This window comes from Pyrus communis, chromosome 7 (genome assembly GCF_963583255.1).
Source record: "Pyrus communis chromosome 7, drPyrComm1.1, whole genome shotgun sequence".
In the NCBI taxonomy this organism is placed as follows: domain Eukaryota; kingdom Viridiplantae; phylum Streptophyta; class Magnoliopsida; order Rosales; family Rosaceae; genus Pyrus; species Pyrus communis.
Window position 1 is genome coordinate 9,191,273 of NC_084809.1, and position 21,737 is coordinate 9,213,009.

At 37.3% G+C, this 21,737-nt stretch overlaps 1 protein-coding gene across 1 annotated transcript; it reads left to right on the forward strand.

Moving 5' to 3' along the window:
• The first annotated feature begins 17,277 nt into the window (after positions 1–17,277).
• LOC137740516 (trifunctional UDP-glucose 4,6-dehydratase/UDP-4-keto-6-deoxy-D-glucose 3,5-epimerase/UDP-4-keto-L-rhamnose-reductase RHM1-like) lies at positions 17,278–21,523 on the forward strand. Its single transcript, XM_068480367.1, has 3 exons — positions 17,278–17,286; positions 19,318–20,880; positions 21,029–21,523. The coding sequence occupies exons 1-3, from the start codon at positions 17,278–17,280 to the stop codon at positions 21,521–21,523; spliced, it is 2,067 nt and encodes a 688-aa protein (XP_068336468.1).
• The last annotated feature ends 214 nt before the right edge of the window (positions 21,524–21,737 follow it).

A 21,737-nucleotide genomic window follows, 5' to 3' on the forward strand; every position in this document is an offset into this window, starting at 1 on the left:
GCTGCGGGAAGAACTGGAAGCAGTGGCACAGCGCGGTGGTCGCCACGGTTGGCCATGGAGGGGATGGCCAACGGGATAGCCATGAAGTTTATGGCGGGTATCTCGGGTATGATAATCAAAATTGCAGTAGGTGCAGTGGAGGGGAGGACGAGCAGAGGAGGGACGGGACGGGCCACGAACAGCCATGGCAGCAGGTTGATCGACAGAGCGGAGGACGCCCAGGGAGCGTTGTTTTTCAGCTTGAGACACCGAGGAACAGGCCTGACGAACAGTGGGAAGGGGATTCATTAAAAGAATCTGGTCACGAACAGCAGCAAAGGATTCGTTGAGGCCCATTAAAAATTGCATGAGTTGTTGACGGTCATGCTTGGCGTTGCAAGAACACGTGCAGCCATCATTATAAGAAGCAAGCTCATCCCAGAGAGCTTTCAGGCGAGTAAAATAGGCGGAGATAGAAGAAGAACCTTGAGAAATTGTAGCAAGTTCCCGGTTGAGTTGGAAGATGCGTGGAGCATTACTCTGAGAGAAGCGTTCGCGAAGATCATCCCATACAGCTTGGACAGAGGTGGAAAAAAACACAGATTCTTGAAGGTCAGGTTCCAAGGAATGCAGAAGCCAAGAGAGAATCATGTCATTGCAACGACGCCAAGCCGCGTGAGCATCAGGGTCGTCGGAGGAAGAAGGTTCTTGGATATCGCCAGTGATGAAACCAAGTTTATTCTTGGCACTCAAGGAAAGCTGCATGCCACGGGCCCAGGATGTGTAGTTATCACCATTCAACTTCTTGGATACAAGGACAAGATTCGGGTGGTCGGAACGATGAAGGGAAAAAACACCATCGGAAGAAGAAGAGTCAGCCATGGGAACGACAGAGAAAGCTGCCGAAAAAAAAAATAGGGCTAGGGTTATAAACCTGCTCTGATACCATGTAGAAAACGGTATGTAGGCTAAAAAATATATTTGTTATTGATACGTGAATGTGGAGAAAATGGAAGAGAAATGGAAGAGAATGCTTTTTTTCTCATTGTGTTTCTCCACAAGATTACAAGGATATATATACATGATACAAGTGTGTAGGTAGGACAAGGTAGCCGTCCTAGTGTGTAGGTAGGACGGTTGTAGAGGACAAGGTAGCCGTCCTAGTGTGTAGGTAGGACAAGGTAGGACGGCTTGACGGCTGTAGGACGGCTGTAGGACGGCTTGACGGCTGTAGGACGGCTAGTGTGTAGGTAGGACAAGGTAGGACGGCTGTAGGACGGCTTGACGGCTGTAGGACGACTTATTCTTCCAATAATAATATTATATACAATTACACAAGGACTCCAACCATATTCCTTATTTGTCTAACACTATTCACCTACGTTAAACGCAAGGAGACACTCTAGTATTCTAGTTTCGTTTCGTTTCCTTGGCAATTTGTGCTTTCCAAATGAATTAGGGTTTTTTTCCGTCTTTCGGGTGTTATATTTTCGTTTTTCAAGTAGGATTTCTCTATCAACTGGAGTCAGCATGCTCACTATATAAAGAGTTCTTGAGATGTATTTGTTAATTAAATCGTCGATTACCATCAAAACTTTTAGCTTGAGCAATCGAACTTGCCATCTCTCTCTCTCTCTATCTCTCTCTCTCTCTCACACACAAGCATGGAGTGCCATAGCATTGCTCTCCAGTTGACTTTAATCTGCCCATGCAATAACTGTTGGCCCAAAGTAGAATCCGTGCTGTATGAATTCGAAGGCGTGCTTGATTTTGTGAAAGATGCATATACAAATAAGTTGGTTGTGGAAGTGGAAGTGGAAGACTACGTCTGTCCAAGAGAACTCATCACAGAGCTAAACAAGTTAACGAAGGTGACGGCAGAGCTTCGGGGAGCTCAACAGGGTTCCCAAAACAATCAAGGTCAATTCCATAACAAGTTCGACAGCATGGTTATTGGCGAGAGTAGCAAGGGAACGACAAAGCCCGAAAAACTAACACACATGACCTGCCGGCAGAGGAAAACGATGGGGACAGTGATGAGTTTGATCACCGTGGGGACAAAAGACAGTGTCGCAAGGAAAAAATTGGAGGCAAAAAGAAAGGTGGCTTGATGAGATGACCTATAAGAAGTACAATTGAAAAACGTGGCTCCGCCCATAGTGAAAGCAAGCATTATGAGGAACGTGAAAAGAAAAGATGTGCTCACGATGACGACCACAATAAGATAGTGATGGTAAGCTTGACTTACATTACAATGATGATGACGACGATCGTGATCATGGTGATAGTATGTTTGACTTACATCACGATAGTTATGATGGCGTAATAGTAATGACACGCTTGACTTGCATTACATCATAATGATGATAACAACGACGATGGCCACAACAATACTAAGGACTTGGGCCAAAAAGATGAATTGGACCATATAGGTACCCAGTTAATCATAACACGTATGCTTATATATGTTAAAATTTTCTAGGACTATTGGGTTTCCTTAATTATTTGGGTTTCCTTAATTATTTGGGTTTTATTGCAAATGGTGCCTAATGTTTTATTAAATCATTAGTTTCGTCCTTCATCATGTTCTAAAATTGTCAATTTAGTCCTCTATTTATGTAGTTATTAGTCATAAATTTTGTCCATGTCGTTAGGTTCTGTAAAAAATTAAATAAAAAATTAAGAACATGCCCAGATTCCGCAAAACAATCAAGAGGAAAACCCCAAAAGAGGAGGCCAAACCAGATATTGCAAAACAACCAATAGAATTACCCGTGTAGTTAAGGGTCCAAGAGGTCAAACCTATTGAACCTGCAAAATAACCAAGAGAATGGCCCGTAAAATCCGACAGATACCGCTAAATGCAACCAAACCGTGTAGTTAAGGGTCCAAGAGGTCAAACCTATTGAACCTGCAAAATAACCAAGAGAATGGCCCGTAAAATCCGACAGATACCGCTAAATGCAACCAAACCAAGGGAACCTTTTGCAGGATCATCAGTATTTAATTTGATCAAAGACAGAGAAGGTGGGCGCCACAACACCTCAATAACTTTTAGAGCCTTCACAGAACGTCCAGAAATCCCAATAGAAAGAAGAAGGGTAAATTATAATTTACCACCTTAGGTTTAAGGTTTATTACAACCTCATACAATATTTTCAAAACATTTCACTTTCATACCTTATTTACTATTTTATTTCAATATAATACATATATTACATTTTTCATTCATTGATCCGTTAAAAACTGACATGAGTTCCACATTTGTGTCCCGTGGCAATTTTTTTTTCATACATAAAAAATATTATAATAATTTATCCAATTAAAAAAAAAAATTGAAAACCCAGAAACCCATTCCCCCGACCACCTTCCTATCCTTCACTCTCTTCACCTCCCCTCCCATCCAAAAACCCATCCCATCCCACCCTACCCCCACCGCCCCCGCAACCCCCAACCCAGAACCCTCATTCCGGGTCTGAGCTCTTCAACATCGACGACAACTGCAAAGGAGTGCCGAGAAAGTTCGATGTCGAAGTGAGAGATGAGGAGAAGAAGAAGGTGGAGACGAAGGTAATGTTTTGGATTTGGATGCGGAGTTCAAGACGATGAAGGAGTTGATATATCTGGAATGGGAGACGAAGAAGGGTGCGGGTAGGGATTTGAAGGACATTGCGAACATTTTGGGGGATGGCGTCAGTTTTGAGCAGGAAGGTGAGGCAATGGCGACGGAAGCAGAAGATGAAGAAGGTTGAGAACAAGGGTTCAATGGACGAGCCTCGGGCTTCTTGGGATGGGTATTTGGGTCCGAGAGTCGCCCAACTGAGGCTGTTCCGGATGGTTTCGGTTGTGCAAGAAAACGGGGAAGGGAGGTGTGGTGGGGGGTTGCGGGAGAGGTCGGGGTGGGGTGGGTTTTTGGATGGGAGGGGAAGTGAGGAGAGTGGAGGAGGGGGAGGTGGTCGGGGAAATGGGTTTTCAGGTTTTTTTTTTTTTTTTTTTTTTTTCTAAATAGAGTAAACTATTATAATATTTTTAATGTATAAAAAATTAATTTTTTTTGTCACGTGATACAAATTTGGCAGCCACATCAGTTCTTAATGGATCAATGAATGGAAAATGTAACGGATGTATTATATTGAAATAAAATAGTACTTGAGGTATGCAAGTGAAATGTTTTGAAGATATTGTATGAGATTGCAATAGACCTCAAATCTGAGATGGTAAATTGTAATTTACCCAAAGAAGAATGCAAAACTATTCCATGGAATTCGTTATAAAGCCAGAACTGAAAGAACTAATTTCAAGTAGTTGCAATTTAATAGATAGTACAACAAAATTAATGGCAACGGCCTCCTCATGGAAGTGGAAATGAAGAGCGTTGCAAGCATACCAAATAGAATAAAAACCAACTCCAATCATAGCCCACAAAAGTAGCTGCACTTGGGTACCAAAACCTTTTTGTTAAGGATAATGGAAAAATCTAAAACTCTAAATTTTTCCATAACAGTAGACCAAATTTGACCTGCAAAAGAGCATTCAAAGAAAATATGTGAAGCAATTTTCATACCTTCACAACAAAGAGAGCACATAGATGCTACGGCAAAACCTCTTCGCTGCAAGAGATCATCAGTTAAGATCTTGCTATGTAAATACTTCCACCAGATAACAACATTACGAAACGAGAGAAAAAGTGTCAAACCCATCAATCCCATTGAACCGTTGGTTATTTACTACGCTTAACATAAGCCAAAGATGAAAAAAAATAAAAAATTAAAGTTACCATTAGAAGTAGACATCCAAATCATTCCATACGTGTCAAATGTCAAGTTTTTCCTCTTAATTTTCAGTACACGTCTCTATCAACACTAAAAGGAGAAAAGATACGAAGGAAACATATAGAGTAAAAAAATGTGATTAACTATTTGAATCTTTTGAGAGTATATGTTATTAGTGACTCCGTCTTATAAGCAGTAAAATGATCCAGAATATGAGAAAATCTGTTGTGTCACTGAACTATCCCCTTTATATATCTCCTTATGTAGTGTTAACCTAAACGTCAATTATATATATTGTATGTTGGGGTGTCCTTTTCAAACTCCTCAGTTGGCCGTAATCTTAATTTACAACTACCATTAGTACGTTTAAGACGTATACGTAAGGGCTCTAACCATCTCATTAGCATAACGCTGCCATCATGTTCGCATTTTATGCACTTTGTTTTTTTGGTCAATAAATTTCATGCACTTTGTTATTATGATGATCCACTCTGATTAAAGCATAACCCATCCTACTCTGATTAGGCGTAACTGTACAAGTTATCCCAAAAACTTTTTGCTCCCGCGAGTCACATTTGTGGATGTTTACTTAGTTGTTGATGGACTAGAACTCTCATGAATCTTTAACATGCATCGGTGTGTAATATACAATATTGGATTTCTAGTCTGCATATTCAACCCTTCGTTCATTTTATCTATGTCATAATTAAACTGGAGCACAATAAAATTTTCGTAACTCTCAAAGTAAGATTCACATTTGATCAACTACAAGTCAATCATAGCAAACTCTGAACTTTTTGCTAACAAGAGTGCAGATGCATGTTATTCTTTCTACTGCTATGTTAGCTAGTAAGTTAAGATAAAAATGGTTTCAAAACAAGTAGCTGGACTTTATTTTTGGTTATAAATACTCATGTCGATACAATGATTTCAACCGATATTTATATGTATAAAGGGTTGAAAATTTGAATTTGAAATGAATTATTTTATGTGAATGGAAACTATATTTAATGAGTTGTGACTATTCATGATATAAGTTTGTAATATCTCAATGAAGGAGAAAGGTTGCAACCCTTTGCCTTTTAACGGAAGAGATGCAATTATAGACTCTTCAAGAAAAGACACGTTTATTCTGAAGAGTCATTTCTATGTCTATATAAAAGGTCTTTCCATCTTTAGTCATAAGTTAATTAATTAGTGGAGGCATACAAGTTTATACGAGTCATATCATACTTAGAGATAAAGTGAGTCTTTGAAAGAGTTCAACACAATCATGGTTTGCTGGAGCATTATGATATGATGTGCTACTATCCTAAGGAGGAGGTCGTTCTATTTTAAGAGACAACCACCGATCAATCATGAACACTATACTGGAGCATCAATTGTTTTTAAAGAAAGAACCAAATTCTTGACTCAATCGTTATTTTCATATTTTTCTATTTCATTATGTCGTGTTCGTGTTATCATTGGTTTGATCATGCATTACATATTGTCTTTACTTGCATGATAATATTTAAAATTTTCTGTTATTATATAGCAATTAGACCTTATTTTTTCAACAAAAAGTAAGACCAGGAACAGTAACATTGTTTGAATGAAAGACAAAACGGCTCTCGGTGAAATATGCCGCGCCATGAATGTAAGGTGTTCCCAGATGAACATGGTTGAATGTTGATGTCCTTTCTGTCGATCACCTAAATAGGCTATTACAACTTTACATTATATATATATATATATATATATATATATATATATATATATATATATAATGTTGTATTTGGTGGCCAATGTATCTAATTGGAGAATGAATGTCTTTGCACCTCCAATATATCTCTTCTTTTCGTTGGGATGGTCCCAACGGACTTCGGAGTAGAATGGGTTTACGACGATGGTGGACTGGTTCGTAAGAATCCGACCGGCGGGGAGATGTGAGAAGTTACTTTACTTCTTGGAATGCCTTTCATGTGCATATCAATATATAGCTTTTAGGAATTCACTGCTGGAGGCAATGAAAGAAATTGTGTTCCGATTAATTGGTTCCTCTTATTTAACAGACAAAAAAGAAATTAAAACGAACAAATAAGAGATGTGCAAGGCAGGATTGAGGAAGTGAGCGCAAACAGGCACTAAAAGAAAACCCCATGTGTATTAGGAAAACAGGAAGGCTAAGAAACCGAAAAAAAGGCAAAGCAGGCAGTAAAGACAAGGGGAAGTCACTCTTTCAAACAGGTAATAATCGAAACAAAATCGACGCAGGTTGCCCGATTCACAAACATTAAACACATTAGTTTCGTTTTTTTTCCTTTGGCAATTTAATTTCTCTCTCTCTCTCTCTCTCTCTCTCTCTCTCTCTCTCTCTCTCTAAAGTTTTCCTTACGAATAAGGAAATCTAGTGGGATTCCTCGATCAACTGGAGTTATCATGAGCACTATATAAGGAGTTGTTTGAGATGTATTTGATCATCGATTGCAATCAAAACTTCTAGCTCGAGCAATCACACTTCCTATATCTCTCGTTCTCACCTCAACAAGAAGTTCGACAACATGGATTTCGGTTGTAAAAGTAGCAAAGGCCGAAAGACTATCACGTTCGATCTGCCGCAGGAGGAAAGTGGTGAGTTTGATCACAGTGGGAATTACAAAAATCAATGTGACAAGGAAGAAACTGGCGGCAAAAAGAAAGGTGGCTTGGTAAGATGGCTTAAAAAACGTTTTAGTAAAAAACGCGATCGTGCCCGTAACAAAAGCAAAGGTTTTGAGGAACTTGAAAACAAAAACCACGACTACGATGCCGATGCCATTGAAGATGACGATGTCGATGGTGATAGTGCTTGTGATGATGATGATAGTGATAGTTCGCTTGACTCATAAAATGATGATGACAATAAGGATAATGACGGTATGCTTAACTTATATCCAGGATCATCTCTAAGATTTTGAGGGCTGCAAAATTTATAAAAGAGTCCCTCCTTAAGCTAGTTAAAAAAAAAAAAAAAAAAAGTAAAACAATGTATTGATGTTATAGAAAACAATTACTTAAATCAAAACATAACATTCACTAAGTAATCAAAAGCAGTTCAATCTTAAACAACCAAACATGAAAAAAAACTTCAAAACTCTAACTTTTAAAATTTCACTTGAATATATGACATTATTATATAATAAAAAAATTGAAAACTCATCGTTTTTTGGGGTGTTATTATTGACAATCAGAATATCTCATTGTACTCTAAATTTTTATATTGAGTAATGCTAGGGAGACTAAATTTGTAGATAAAATTTTGTAAATTAGACATATGAGTTGATATACGTGCTTATTTCCTATTGGTGACACATCATTTAGTTTACAAATTTAGTCTTTCTAGCATTACCCTTTTATATTTAAAAAGAAAAAAAATTACGCTTATAAGGAATACGATGAGATTTTAAAATGCTAACAAGAGCCATTTTCTAAATATAGAACATTATTACATAATATTGGATGGCAAAATTTTAGGAGCCACTTCAAATTTAGGATTTTGTGCGATTGCACCTTTCGCTTCCCTCCAAGACCCCCTGTGCTTATATCATGATGATGATAATGACAGTGGTGCCGACAACAAAAGTGAGGTCTTGGGACGAAAGGATCAATTAGACAATACATGATCAATGGGACGGATCGAGGAGATAGGCCGTGGTGGTCAGAAAGCAAGTCAGATGGGTTGGCTTGGCAACATGCATGCGTACCCAACTAATTATTGTACACATGGGTACCCAAGTAACAACATGCATGAGTATCCAAGTTATAACTCAGCTTATCACCCGTATGCATATTCAAGTTATAACACAAATGCGTACCCAGCTTATAATATGCATGGTACTATGTTCGAGCACCCAACTCACATGTATGCAAACCCGCATCAGCGGACGGACAACATGAACATGCCATCAAATTCGGATCCAACACTTGAGTATACCTTCAACTACTTCACTGCAGAAAATCCCAGAGTGCGCCATCATGTAAAAGATAGCTACAATTCCTTTTTACTTTCTTGGTCAGCTAGAATTTCTAGAATTTTATTTTTTTCTTTTCCCTTTTCGGTTGAATTTATATTTTTTGTTATTGGATTTTGTGACGATATTTAGTGCTTGAAGTTTGTCATATAATGAATTTTTTTGGTATTTAAAATGTTTAATTTTGTTGCTTGATCTCTCTTTCTCTTTCTGTCTCATGTATGAGGAGCTAGTTCAAATTATCAACAAAATATGTAAGTAGTAGATTGCCCTAGTTGATAGGATATTCACTTATTGTGTCTCTTATACCTTTCCTTAACATAGTTTAGAATAATAATATCATTTGTAATTTTGTTTTTCTTTTTGAAACAAGAAAATTAAACAACAATAGTCACTAACATTAGTTACAAAATAAGGTGGCTAAAGTCTTAAACATTGGCTAAGAATCCATCCCCTTAGTCACTGTTTAAGATTTTAGTCACCTCATTATGTACAATTAATATTAGTGATTATTGTTCACTTAAATTTTCTTGTAATGAATATATATATATATATATATAGGGTTCTCAAATTTAGGGCCAAAAGCTCAATTATTAGATTTACCTATCCACTAAAAATAATAATCAATCGAGCAAACTTCAGCATATATACATGCAAATGTGACATTGGCTGATTCATTGTCATGGGGATCGACTTCTGGTGTTGGTGAATCACATGATGATTATTAGAATGAGGTTAAAATGCCTCTGACTTAGAAATAAGGAAATAATTATTAGCCATATTAGGCAACGAATAATGCTAAAACATGCACATAACTAAAGTATTAGGCAGGTTTGGCATAAGGAATTAATTATTACGCATATAATTAGTCAATGAATAATGTGCTAAAGCATGCACATAAGTAAATTATTAGGCATATTAAGCATGTTTTCTTTTTTATATATTAGGCAATGAAACAATATATAGTATGCGGGTGGGTAAAACATTGCTTTCTCATTTGGAAAAGGCAAAAAACTTTCATAAGAGCACAAGCTTTATCGTTTTTCCAAGTAATGCATCATCTGATCCTCTGAAAGCTTAATCATAATTTTTTTTTTTTTTTTCGAACAAGCTTATCATAATATTAAATAGGGGCATGTAGACTTGAGAATCTAAATAAGATAAGTGTATAGATTAAAACCTGGAGGGTTTATAAATTTAATTCAGATTTCTATTTTAATTCGTAATTCTTAATTGCATATCATATTAATTAGCTCCACCAAGTTCCTTATTTACAAATGTTGTCATAGGTGTTGAGCCCTTACGTAACAGCGTAGGTTCAGACCCTATTGGTGGTTAATCTAACAAAATATATCGTTTGACAAAAAAAAAAAAAAATGTTGTCATAAGAAAATTTGAACACGTCCACAACTAGCTCTACCGATTAATAGGTGATATTCCATTTTAATTCAATTTGATACCATAAGCAATGATCATTGGGAGAAATACTAAGGAGATTCTCCGCACAAAAGAATCATTTACCACTAACATGATCGCAACGAATGAGAAGAAGATGAAATCACCATACGAAAGCTTATAGTTACATACGTACATAAAAAACTTATGGATCTACATATGTAGGTACCATAAATGTAGGTTCACACATGATATAGATACATAAATATAGAAAACATAAGCCAATTTTCATCCATGCCAGACTATATACTTCATATTAGGCCCATACTATATACTTCAAATTAGATACATAAATAGGTTCCAGGTTGTCATCCATGCCATCTTCAAACTCATTCCACCATTCTTATATGATTCATCTATATCACTACTACAAAAAAAAACACTTTGCGTGACGAAATTATATTTGTTGCACAAAGTAAGATTTCATCGCTCAAAACCTTGCGCAACAAAAATATTTGTTGTGCATGGTTCGTCGCCAAAGCTTGTGACAATAGGATTTACGCGAATAAAATTAATCTTTGTCGCGCAAAGTTTTTTATTTTTGATTTTTTGATTTAATTAAATTAATTTAATATTATGCGTGACGAAATATTTGATAGCGTAAGATTTTGCGCGACAAAAGTATTTGGTTTTTATTCTTTTATTTAATTAAATTGACTTTTTGTTTTATTATTTCTATTATTTAATTTAATTATAGTAATTGTTTGCACGACAAAATATTAGGTAGCACAACTTTTTTAATTTAATTTAATTGTATGACTTTATTTTTTTTTAATTACTTTAATTTAAATAGACATATTCAAAATAAAATTACATATGAAAAATAGTGATCAAATTATCCATAATATACATTTTATTAAAAATGTACATATAAATTAACAATTACAATAATAAAATCCTAATACAAGTCTATTGTGGTGGTGGCAGGAGATATAGTCCGATAGCATCATAATCCTCAACACCTCAACTTTCACCGTCAAAGTCTTGACGATTCCCTATAACAACAACAAAAAAAATAACATAAAATAATACCAAAAAATGGGCTTAACCTCCCCTAAAATCGGCATACCCAAAATTCGACCCAACTCCATCCCTCACCCTATGCCCGAACCCAAAATTAACCCCCAAAACACATATTAATGAAATATAAATTAAAATTTAGAGAGAAAATACCTTTTGGAAAGATTGAGAGAGAGTGAGAGATAAGGAGAAAGGAGTAAGTGAGAGATAGGGAGAGAGGAGAGAGTGTGAGAGAGTGAGAAGAGATAGTGAGAGAGGGAGAGAGAGAGGAGAAGAGAGGAGAGATTGAGTTGAGAGAAGGGGTCGGATTTGGGGAGAGGGAAAGAGAGGAGAGGTAAGAGAACTAGAGAGATACATAGAGAAAATTGTGGAGGAGTTATTTTGATTTTAAAAAACGTACCACCTTGCGCGACGAAGGATACAATTTTGAGCGACAAAAGATTGGTCGCACAAAGTCTTAAAAAAAATTTCCCGCCCCCATTTTTGGTGCCCACCCAAATTTTTAGGGTTTTGCGCTACGAAATATTGGTCGATCAAAACTTTGCGCAACGAAAGATTGGTCGCGCAAAGTTTTAAAAAATTTAACAATTAAATTTTTCGTGTACCATTTTTGGCACCCACCCAAATTTAAAGATTTTGTACGATGAAATATTAGTTCTGTAACGACCCGTCCCCAAATATTATAGTTTTTATAATTTTTAAATGTGAAATTACAAAAATGCCCTTCGAGGCAATTGGTTTTCTTATTATTATTAGTATTATTATTATAAATGTTGGTCCACTCACCTTTTCGATTTTTGGGCCCCCTCAGGAGTTAGAGTCGAGGCACATGATCCCGGTGTTAGGACACTTCCGCTTAAGTACCCTCAAGTCTTCTCTGTGAGGTACCCATTCCTTTGTTCGTACCTTTTATTATAATTCTTTCATATTATTCTTAATTAGTTGTATGCTCTAAACATGTTCATGTATTAGCATTTTCTTTCTAATGACATATTTTATTCGTAGGCATATTTAAAATGGCTTCGTCACCCTCGAGTGTCAGCTAGCGTGTGCCCATCCTGGTATTAAAAGGATATCGGGATTGGGGTGTGTCAGTTTGGTATTAGAGCATGCTTAGGATCTTCTCCTACTTTAGTAATGTGTCGGCCTTGATATCACTTGGATGTCATGGTTTCTATTTATTGATGTCCTTCGGCACGGTTGTGTAATCCTCATTCTACCTGAATAGTCACATCCTATTTAAAGTATAAGAAATTCGTGTCGAGATTGTGCCTTAAGTTAGACGTAATTGATTGTTGGACGACTTTCTACAACAAATCGATACTCTGCGTCATGCGTTTCTTGGGAATTGCGGGCAGAGTCAGATTACATAGAAGTGACGTGAAATAGAGAAATCTTAGTGAGACGAAGACTAGTTAAGATCAGTTGAGAATCGAAAGCGATGATGGTCCTATATGACATGCGTTCCTTTGGAATGGCGGGCAGAGGCATAACTGTTAGGAGATTATGCAAAACATCGGAGGCTCGTGTAGGAGAAAATTAAGAATGCACCAGTTATAGGCGAAGTTAGCAGGTAAATGTGAGGTAGATCGAATCAGCTTCTTCTAGCTTGTCGTTCCCACTGAGGGAATTCGTGTGGACCCTCAGGAAATTTCTCAGTGAGTGTTTTCCCGATAATATCCTTGTCTACTCCAACCATGAGTTCCGTTTAATAAACATCAACTTTCTACTAAAGTCCTCAAATGTTGACCTTGCTTAGATTTCGTGCCTCACTTGGGAGATGTTAGCGTAGTAGAAGATATTCTTCTCAAATCCAAGGTTGTGACTGTTGGAAAATTGAAAATCCTCTCGAGTGTCGAGAATTACGGATTACCATTGGTCGTGTCAGTTCTATCGATAGTTATCAACAATTCTTTGACCATAGTCCTATTTCTACTTCCTTTTGGTAGAAAACAAGTCAATTTTGTTCAAGATATTGTCCCACCTGACCATTGTTCTTACACTTTCGATGACATTGATCAATTTCAAATCTGACGGTGATGGTTATTGAATGGTTTGTCATGCGCTAATACAACATGATCGGGTAACGCTTAGGCATTTTGATGTTGGAACAACATGAAGTGAATCATCATACTTATAACCTTGAGCCATCTACTACCATCCTTACTTGAAAACCTGATGACACTCTTCTGTGGAGACGTTGGTGATAATTCAATGTTTGTCGACCATTTTACTCGATGTATTATCCATCAGTCCATGAGGACTATACCTTTAAATATTTGGCCGAATTCCTCATTCTCGAATCTTTCAGAATCTCTTATGACATTTTGGTCTGCATCGGCTTTGTTCATAATCTCAATTTCACCTCCTGGTACTAAAAGATATCTTAGTTAATCTTGGGTTACCCTACTGTCCTTCGTATTATTTCTGAAGTAAACAAATTGTCCAGAAGGACCACTCAAACGTCGAAGTTGTTAGTTGTAATCGTCAGTCCCTCAACCACCCAATCAGCACTCAATCGGGGCGAATCTTCACAACTGGTGATTTAATATTCTTGGAGTTATCGTTATAATGAATTTTGTGAATTTTGGGTCGAGGGAAAAATCTAAATTTCCTTTTGTCATTTTTCAATTGACTATTGTTTAACTTAGCAAACTTCTTAAGTATATCTTCACTCGAAATGAGCTAAGTCTTTGGTGACGGTGATTGATAGAGCATATCAATGTTTACGACTGCACCATTGTGTACCACCCTAATCATGCAAGCGTAGTTGTTATACACCTTAATAGAAAGATACATTGATACCCAAATATTCTTCAATCAGTCACATTTCCACCTTATGCGAAACTTTCAAATACTTTTGCGACATGACTCTCGATCATCAGGAAACTGAGTTAGCCAATTTTTAGGTATGATTACTTTAAGTGGTTACTACCTAATCAAGTTAGGTACTTGTATGTACGCAAGCATCGGAGTAGTACATTCAATAGATTTAATGGACTTGTTTTGACCCTTAAATTCTTGAGTGTTCTTTTAGCCTTCTCAACATGGTTTCTCGCTAAGTCCGTACAAGATTCACGAGGAATCGACTAGGCTGAAATGTGTGCCCAGCTTACATTGACTCTGACAGGAACATTAAGAGCATAACCTTTTTGTAAGCTTACCATACTTACCATAAAGAATTCTAAATGGTCTTGAGGAGTAAGCAGTCTTCTAGCATGGAATTGGTGAAGGTAGAAATGTAGATTCTGAGCTTAGCGTTTGTGGCGTCAATTTCTATGTGTGGCTCGAAATGGTAACCATCATTTAAAGGAAGTGGTCAGAGTTATGCTTTTTCTAATATAAGTTTCGAAATTTTTACCTCCGACCAGGAAAGCGATGATTGTGGTTAGTCACAGAGGAAATGTTTTACGACAAGTGTTGGTCTTTACGCATCTTTTGACCATTTCACTTCAGGACTTTATTATTCATATGTACGTGGATGTTGAAGCACTCATAGCAGCTCTATTTGGTGCGCTTTGAAGTAATGCGAGAGCGCGATCGAGGTGTAAATCAGACGATCTAGGCACATTCTCACATTGAGGAGCAAAATGGCATTTTGGCACCCTCGGGAACTTCTCATTTGCTTACTGAGAAAACAATGAGTTATCGATATTATAGGTTGCAAACTGTAATATCGATGGCTTATTTGTTGGGTTCGCTAAGCAAGTGGGCAAGTCGGCCTGTCTACGACAGGAGTTATTAGTTAGCTATGATTAGGACTCGACTCAAGGTACACCTATCCTTAAAATACGTGACATGACGAATGTTTAGGCGATGCCCATTTTCATTTTGGTTTTGATTTTCAGTACAAATATTTTAAATTGCATTATTTTATATATATATGTATATTTTTGTTATTACAAATTTTGGGTGAGTTATTTCCATTTTCAAATTTAAACTCAATACAAGTATTTGAATCTTATGTTTTATATATCTATTTTTGTTGTCGTCTTATTATATGTATATACATTTTTGACTTTATGTTATTACATGATAATATGTATTTTCAATTTTATATTTTTATACGAGTACTATACTATACCATTATAGTAGGGAAGGAAAAAGGTATGGGCATGGAGGCATGAAAGAGAAATCATTGCAATCTGATCACTGCGGAATAGCATTCTCTTTTATGTAGCCGCTCTAACTTAATTTCTTCCTTGTATATATATTTATATACATATTTTCTCCTTACTTTCAAGTATTTTACTTACAACAAGTTATTTAAAATTTCGGGGACATAATTTTCTTAAGGGGGTAGATTGTAATAACTCGTCCCCAAATATTCCGGTTTTTATAATTTTTAAATGTGAAATTACAAAAATGCCCTTCAAGGCAAATGCATTGACATTTGTTGACCGTCTTGTTATGTCACATAAGATTCGTTTCCTTGGCGTATTCTTGTAGTACTTAGCGTTATGGACGCATGGGCGTAAGCGGAGTCGAATTTGGAGTTATAATGAACGAAGTTGAGGGTAAAATGGTCATTTGACCATAAATCTAGAAGGCTCCAGATTTTGTTGGAGCATTAATCTAGAGCCACGTGTACGGCTGTGAACAAAAGAATAGGAGAGAAAGGAGAGGGTGCTGCCCAGTTAAGAAGGAAGGGATGGGTGATGACCAATCAGAGAAAGGAGAAATGAGGGAAATGAGGAACCCGCCAACCTAGACTTCCCTTCGACCCGCAACCAGACCTGATTCCTAGAAACACCCCAATGTCGATTTCGGCGTTTTCCCAGTGAATTGACTATCGCCACCACCTGCACACGACTCCACGATCCTCCTTCTTCACGTTCAATCCCAAACCTGACGGGAACTGGCCCAGTTCCGTGATGAGCAACGACGGCAGCTCCGAGAGTCCTATGATGGTGATCTTCCTATCTCGCAGGCTACACCGACCATCGCCACCACCAATACACTTCTCTTGAACCCAGAAACAAGTCCCAAGCTTTGGTTGGTGCGTCAGAACATTGGGGAAGACGAATCAAAGTACACATATTTTTAGGGTTCCGATAGATCGAGGGTATTTTCACACGTTTCCTGACCGAATTGGATTTCGACCCATGTATGAAAGTTGTTCACCTTGTTGTGTTCTACATTTTTGTAAAATTTGGGAATTTTTGGAGTTGTTGAATTTTCTGGCGAGTCGAGGATGTAGGTCGTCATGTGCGGCAGCGAGTGGCCTTCTAAGCCATAGCCTCGTGGCAGCTCATGCGACAGCTGGTGAAGGGAAGCCTGAGGTCCCTCCTTAGGTTTTTCGACGTGCCGAATCTGAATATGCTGTCTGTTTTCCCAAATTATAATGTTTTAGTAGAGTTTTACTAAATGGTCACTAATTGTGGTTAGGTGCATCGGTGGAAAGTGGCTACATCCTCGATAGCTCGAGCGGGGGCAACCAAATATTTGTGAGTGGACCCCTTCTTAACTTGCACAATTTTATAAAATATTAGGCTTGCATTGACGAAAAGTATGATTTCATGATTTTACGTTTTATGCATTATTTATGATTTATCACACTTATGTTTTACAAAAGGTAATGAATTATTAGATATTTTCATATATGAAACTCTATGGATTATGAATATGATTTATATTACGGTTTCCAAATATGAGTTATGAATTATGGGATTTTCATATATGGAATTCTATGGATTTACGAATATGAATTATCATGTTTTCATGAGATGAGGATTTGAGCTTTTGGGCTCCGGATTTGATATGAGATTTTGAGATATGTTTTCGGTGCTCATCTAGTGCGTTATCGTAGAACACATCCACACAACACTAGTATGGAGACGTCTATAGCCATAGGACACATTTGAGGATGATTATGTATATATTTCTTCTCCGACGTAACCCGGAGTTGTACAGCTTTACCTTTGGGTGATGGAGCCTACCATGTTTCTTCACTGACGTAACCCAATGTCGTACAGCTTCACCTTCGAGTGATGGACAGGTACTGCCTTCGAGCGAATGAGGAGTGAAATATTTATGTTATACCCCCAGCTTCACTAGCCATGGCTAGTGTTGGTGTGTGATGTTATATATTTCTTCTCTGGCGTAACCTGGAGTCTTACAGCTTCACCTTCAGGTGATAGGGCCTACCATGTTTCTTCACTGGTGTAACCCAGTATTTTACAACTTTACCTTCGGGTGATGGATAGGTATTGACTTTGCGCGACTATGATACCCCTAGAGAGTACAGTATTGATTAGATTTATGGATTTGCCTTTGGGCGACAATTGCATCACTATTGAGCATTGTTTTATACTTACATGTTTTACGAATGTTTTCATGGCATGTAGAGTTTTCGGAAAACTACTATGTAGTATTATATAAATATGTTTTCAAAACAGGGGATTAGTATGTTAAAAAAGAAAATGGTTTTCTTATTATTATTAGTATTATTATAAACATTGGTCCACTTACCTTTTCGGTTTTTGCGCCCCCTTAGGAATTAGAGTCGAGGCACACGATCCCGACATCAGGACACTTCCGCTTAAGTACCCTCAAATCTTCTCTATGAGGTACCCATTCCTTTGTTTGTACCTTTTATTATAATTCTTTCATATTATTCTTAATTAGTTGTATAATCTGAACATGTTCATGTATTAGCATTTTCTTTCTACTGACATATTTTATTCGTAGGCATGTTTAAAATGGCTTTGTCACCCTAGGGTGTCGGCTATCACATGCCCATCCTGGTATTAAAGGGATATCGGGATCTGGGCTTGTCAGGTTCATCACGCAAAATTTTTAGAAATAAATTTTATTATACAATTTAAAATAAAAAATTAAATAAAAAAATTAAAATAAACACGGTTTATGCGACGAAATATTAGTGTTCATCACACAATGATTTAAAAATAATAATAAAAAAGAAAATAATTTTATTTTACAATTTAAAATATAAAAAAATAAAATAAATAGGGTTTAGGTGACGAAATGTTGATTCATCACGCAAAGAAAATAATTTAGGTTAACAATATAAAATATAAAATAAAATAAAAATTAAATAAATAGTGTTTAGGCGACGAAATATTAATATTTGTCGTGCAAAGTTTTTCAAAAATAATAAAAACTATGAAAATAATTTATTTTACAATTTAAAATATAAAATTAAATATAAAAAAAAATTGGATTTAGACGACGAAATATTTGGATTTCGTCGCGCAATGTTTTTAGAAAATATTTTTTATTTTTTTATTTTTTTTAAAACATATTGTGGGACGAAGTCTAAAATTTCGTCGTCTAAATCCAACCTTGCGCTACGATGTGTGTTTCGTCATGCAAAGGGTGCTTTTTACTAGTGTATCCACACATATAACTTGGGATGTATTAGGATCATTGTCATCTTCTTCTTCAATATCATCTGGAGGAGGGTGGGGTGGGTGGTGGAACTGGCTGCAAGAAAACGTTAAAACTAGGGTAATACTAGAGAAACTAAATTTGTAGATTAAAAATTTTGTAAACCAAAGGATATAGAAGTTGATAATTGAATTATTACTTAAGTGTTGATTAACATGCTTATAAATTATTGGTGATACATAATTTAGTTTGCAAATTTGATCTACAAATTTAGGCTACCTAGCATTATCATGTCCTTTAATATCCCACTCTTTAGCTTCCCTCCTCACAGTCGACACTCTAATATCCTTCTCCCCTTTTTCTCTCGTCATTTCTCGTCTTTCTTCTTCAACCTGAGCACAGGACAAAAGGCTGCGATTTGTACTTAAGTTCCACTCCAACCCAGGATTTGTAAGTCATAAAGCTTCAATCTTTTCCATCTTTCTACTTTGTTTATATTGTTATCTCACTTGAAATTAATAGAGTCAAATGAAGGTCTATTAAATTCTTAACCTTAAGTCATCAACACATGAAAGCCTGGCTAGCAAGTTTGTTTTGTCCGTGGATCTCCCTTTTTTTGTTTGTGTCAGTGGCAATATATCCCCTTTTTCTCCTGCATTTGTTAGCATGCTTTGTTTTTATCCTGATTCTTAATCAAACTTTATATGCTGGATTATGCAGGAGTCGTTTGGATTAATATGGATACTGAGTATAAACCGAAGAACATCCTCCTTACTGGAGCGGCTGGCTTCATTGCTTCCCATGTTTGCAACCGGCTTATCCGGAACTACCCTGACTACAACATTGTGGTTCTTGACAAGCTTGATTACTGTTCAAATTTGAAGAACCTTCATCCTTCAATGTCATCCGCCAACTTCAAGTTTATCAAGGGAGACATAGGCAGTGCTGATTTTGTCAACTTCATCCTTTTGACCGAAAACATTGATACAATAATGCACTTTGCAGCCCAGACCCATGTCGACAACTCTTTTGGTAACAGCTTTGGGTTCACCAAAAACAACATCTGTGGTACACATGTTCTTCTAGAAGCATGCAACGTCACTGGTCAAATCAAAAGATTCGTTCATGTAAGCACAGACGAAGTCTATGGAGAGACAAATGAGGATGCTGTGGTGGGAAATCATGAGGCTTCCCAGCTTCTTCCGACAAACCCCTACTCTGCAACTAAAGCTGGAGCTGAGATGCTTGTTATGGCATATGGCCGTTCATATGGATTGCCTGTGATAACTACCAGAGGGAACAATGTTTATGGCCCCAACCAGTTCCCTGAAAAGATGATTCCAAAATTCATTCTCTTGGCTATGCAAGGGAAGCCTCTTCCGGTTCATGGTGATGGATCCAGTGTCAGAAGTTATCTCTATTGTGAGGATGTAGCAGAGGCATTTGTAGTCATCCTCCATAGAGGTGAGGTAGGCCATGTGTACAACATTGGAACGAGGAAAGAAAGGAGCGTGGTTGATGTGGCCAAGGAAATCTGCCACCTATTTTCTCTGAACCCTGATACTCATGTAAAGTTTGTAAAGAGCAGGCCCTTCAATGATCAGAGATATTTCTTGGATGACCAGAAGCTGAAAAAAATGGGATGGTCGGAAAGGACTTTGTGGAAGGAGGGTTTGAGGAAGACCATGGGATGGTATGTCAAAAATCCGCAATGGTGGGGAGATGTTTCTGGGGCACTGCTCCCTCATCCAAGAATGATCATGGTTCCTGGAATTGAAAGACAATTTTATGGTTCCGAAACTGGCGGTTCTGCTTACCGTTTGTCAGCAAGTGATTCTGATCACAGCAAAATGGTTGCTCCAGCTCCAAGGAACATCGCATCCACTGATAAGCCATCTCTGAAGTTTTTGATTTATGGTAAAACAGGGTATATCGGAGGCCTTCTTGGGAATATTTGTGAGAAGCAAGGGATACCCTATGAGTATGGAAGAGGGCGTCTTCAGGAACGGTCACATCTCATGGCTGATATTCAAAGTGTTAAACCAACCCATGTTTTTAATGCTGCTGGAGTGACGGGCAGACCCAATGCGGATTGGTGTGAATCCCATAAACCAGAAACAATTCGGACCAATGTTGTTGGTACATTAACCTTGGCTGATGTCTGTAGAGATCACGGCCTCCTAATGGTGAATTATGGCAGCGGTTGCATTTTCGAGTATGATGATGCCCATCCTGCAAGATCAGGAATTGGGTTCAAGGAGGAAGACGCACCCAATTTCGCGGGTTCATTTTATTCCAAAACCAAAGCCATGGTACTTTCTCAAACTATAGGGTTTTTTTTTTTTTTTTTTTTTTTTTTTTTGAGAAAACTATCATTTTTATTACCGTGATAATTTTGAAAGAAGTTTTAGAATCGCTCCTAAGTTCCCAACTGGTATCTCTTTCCCATTTGTGTAACAGGTTGAAGAGCTTCTGAAGGAGTATGAGAATGTTTGCACTCTTAGAGTTCGAATGCCAATATCATCTGATCTCAGCAACCCACGCAACTTCATCACAAAGATCTCGCGGTACAATAATGTGGTCGACATTCCAAACAGTATGACCATCTTGGACGAGCTTCTGCCCATTTCAGTTGAGATGGCCAAGAGGAACTTGAGGGGCATATGGAACTTCACAAACCCCGGCGTGTTGAGTCACAACGAGATTCTGGCGATGTACAAGAACTACATTGACCCCAGTTTCAAGTGGACTAATTTTACTGTGGAAGAACAAGCCAAGGTTCTCGTTGCAGGAAGAAGTAACTGTGAGGTGGATGCATCTAAGCTGAAGAAAGAGTTCCCTGAACTGCTCCCGGTCAAGGAATCGCTGATTAAATACGTGTTTGAACCCAACAAGAAAACATTTGCAGGTAGCGCAGCAATTGAAGTGTTTCATGAAGTCGACCTCGTCTCCTAGGGTTTTAGTTATTTATTTATCTTGTGTGAACTCTACTTTTCGTCCAAAAAAAAAAAAAAAAAAGTCATTTATTTATCTTGTGCGAAATGGCTAGGGTTTTAGTTATTCTCATGCTTTCATTCCATCAGTGTCATCCTATTAATTAAGTTAAATGTTTTTCTGTGATAGATTAGGATAATTTCATAAGTTGGTGGTATTGGTTCTGCTTCTGGTT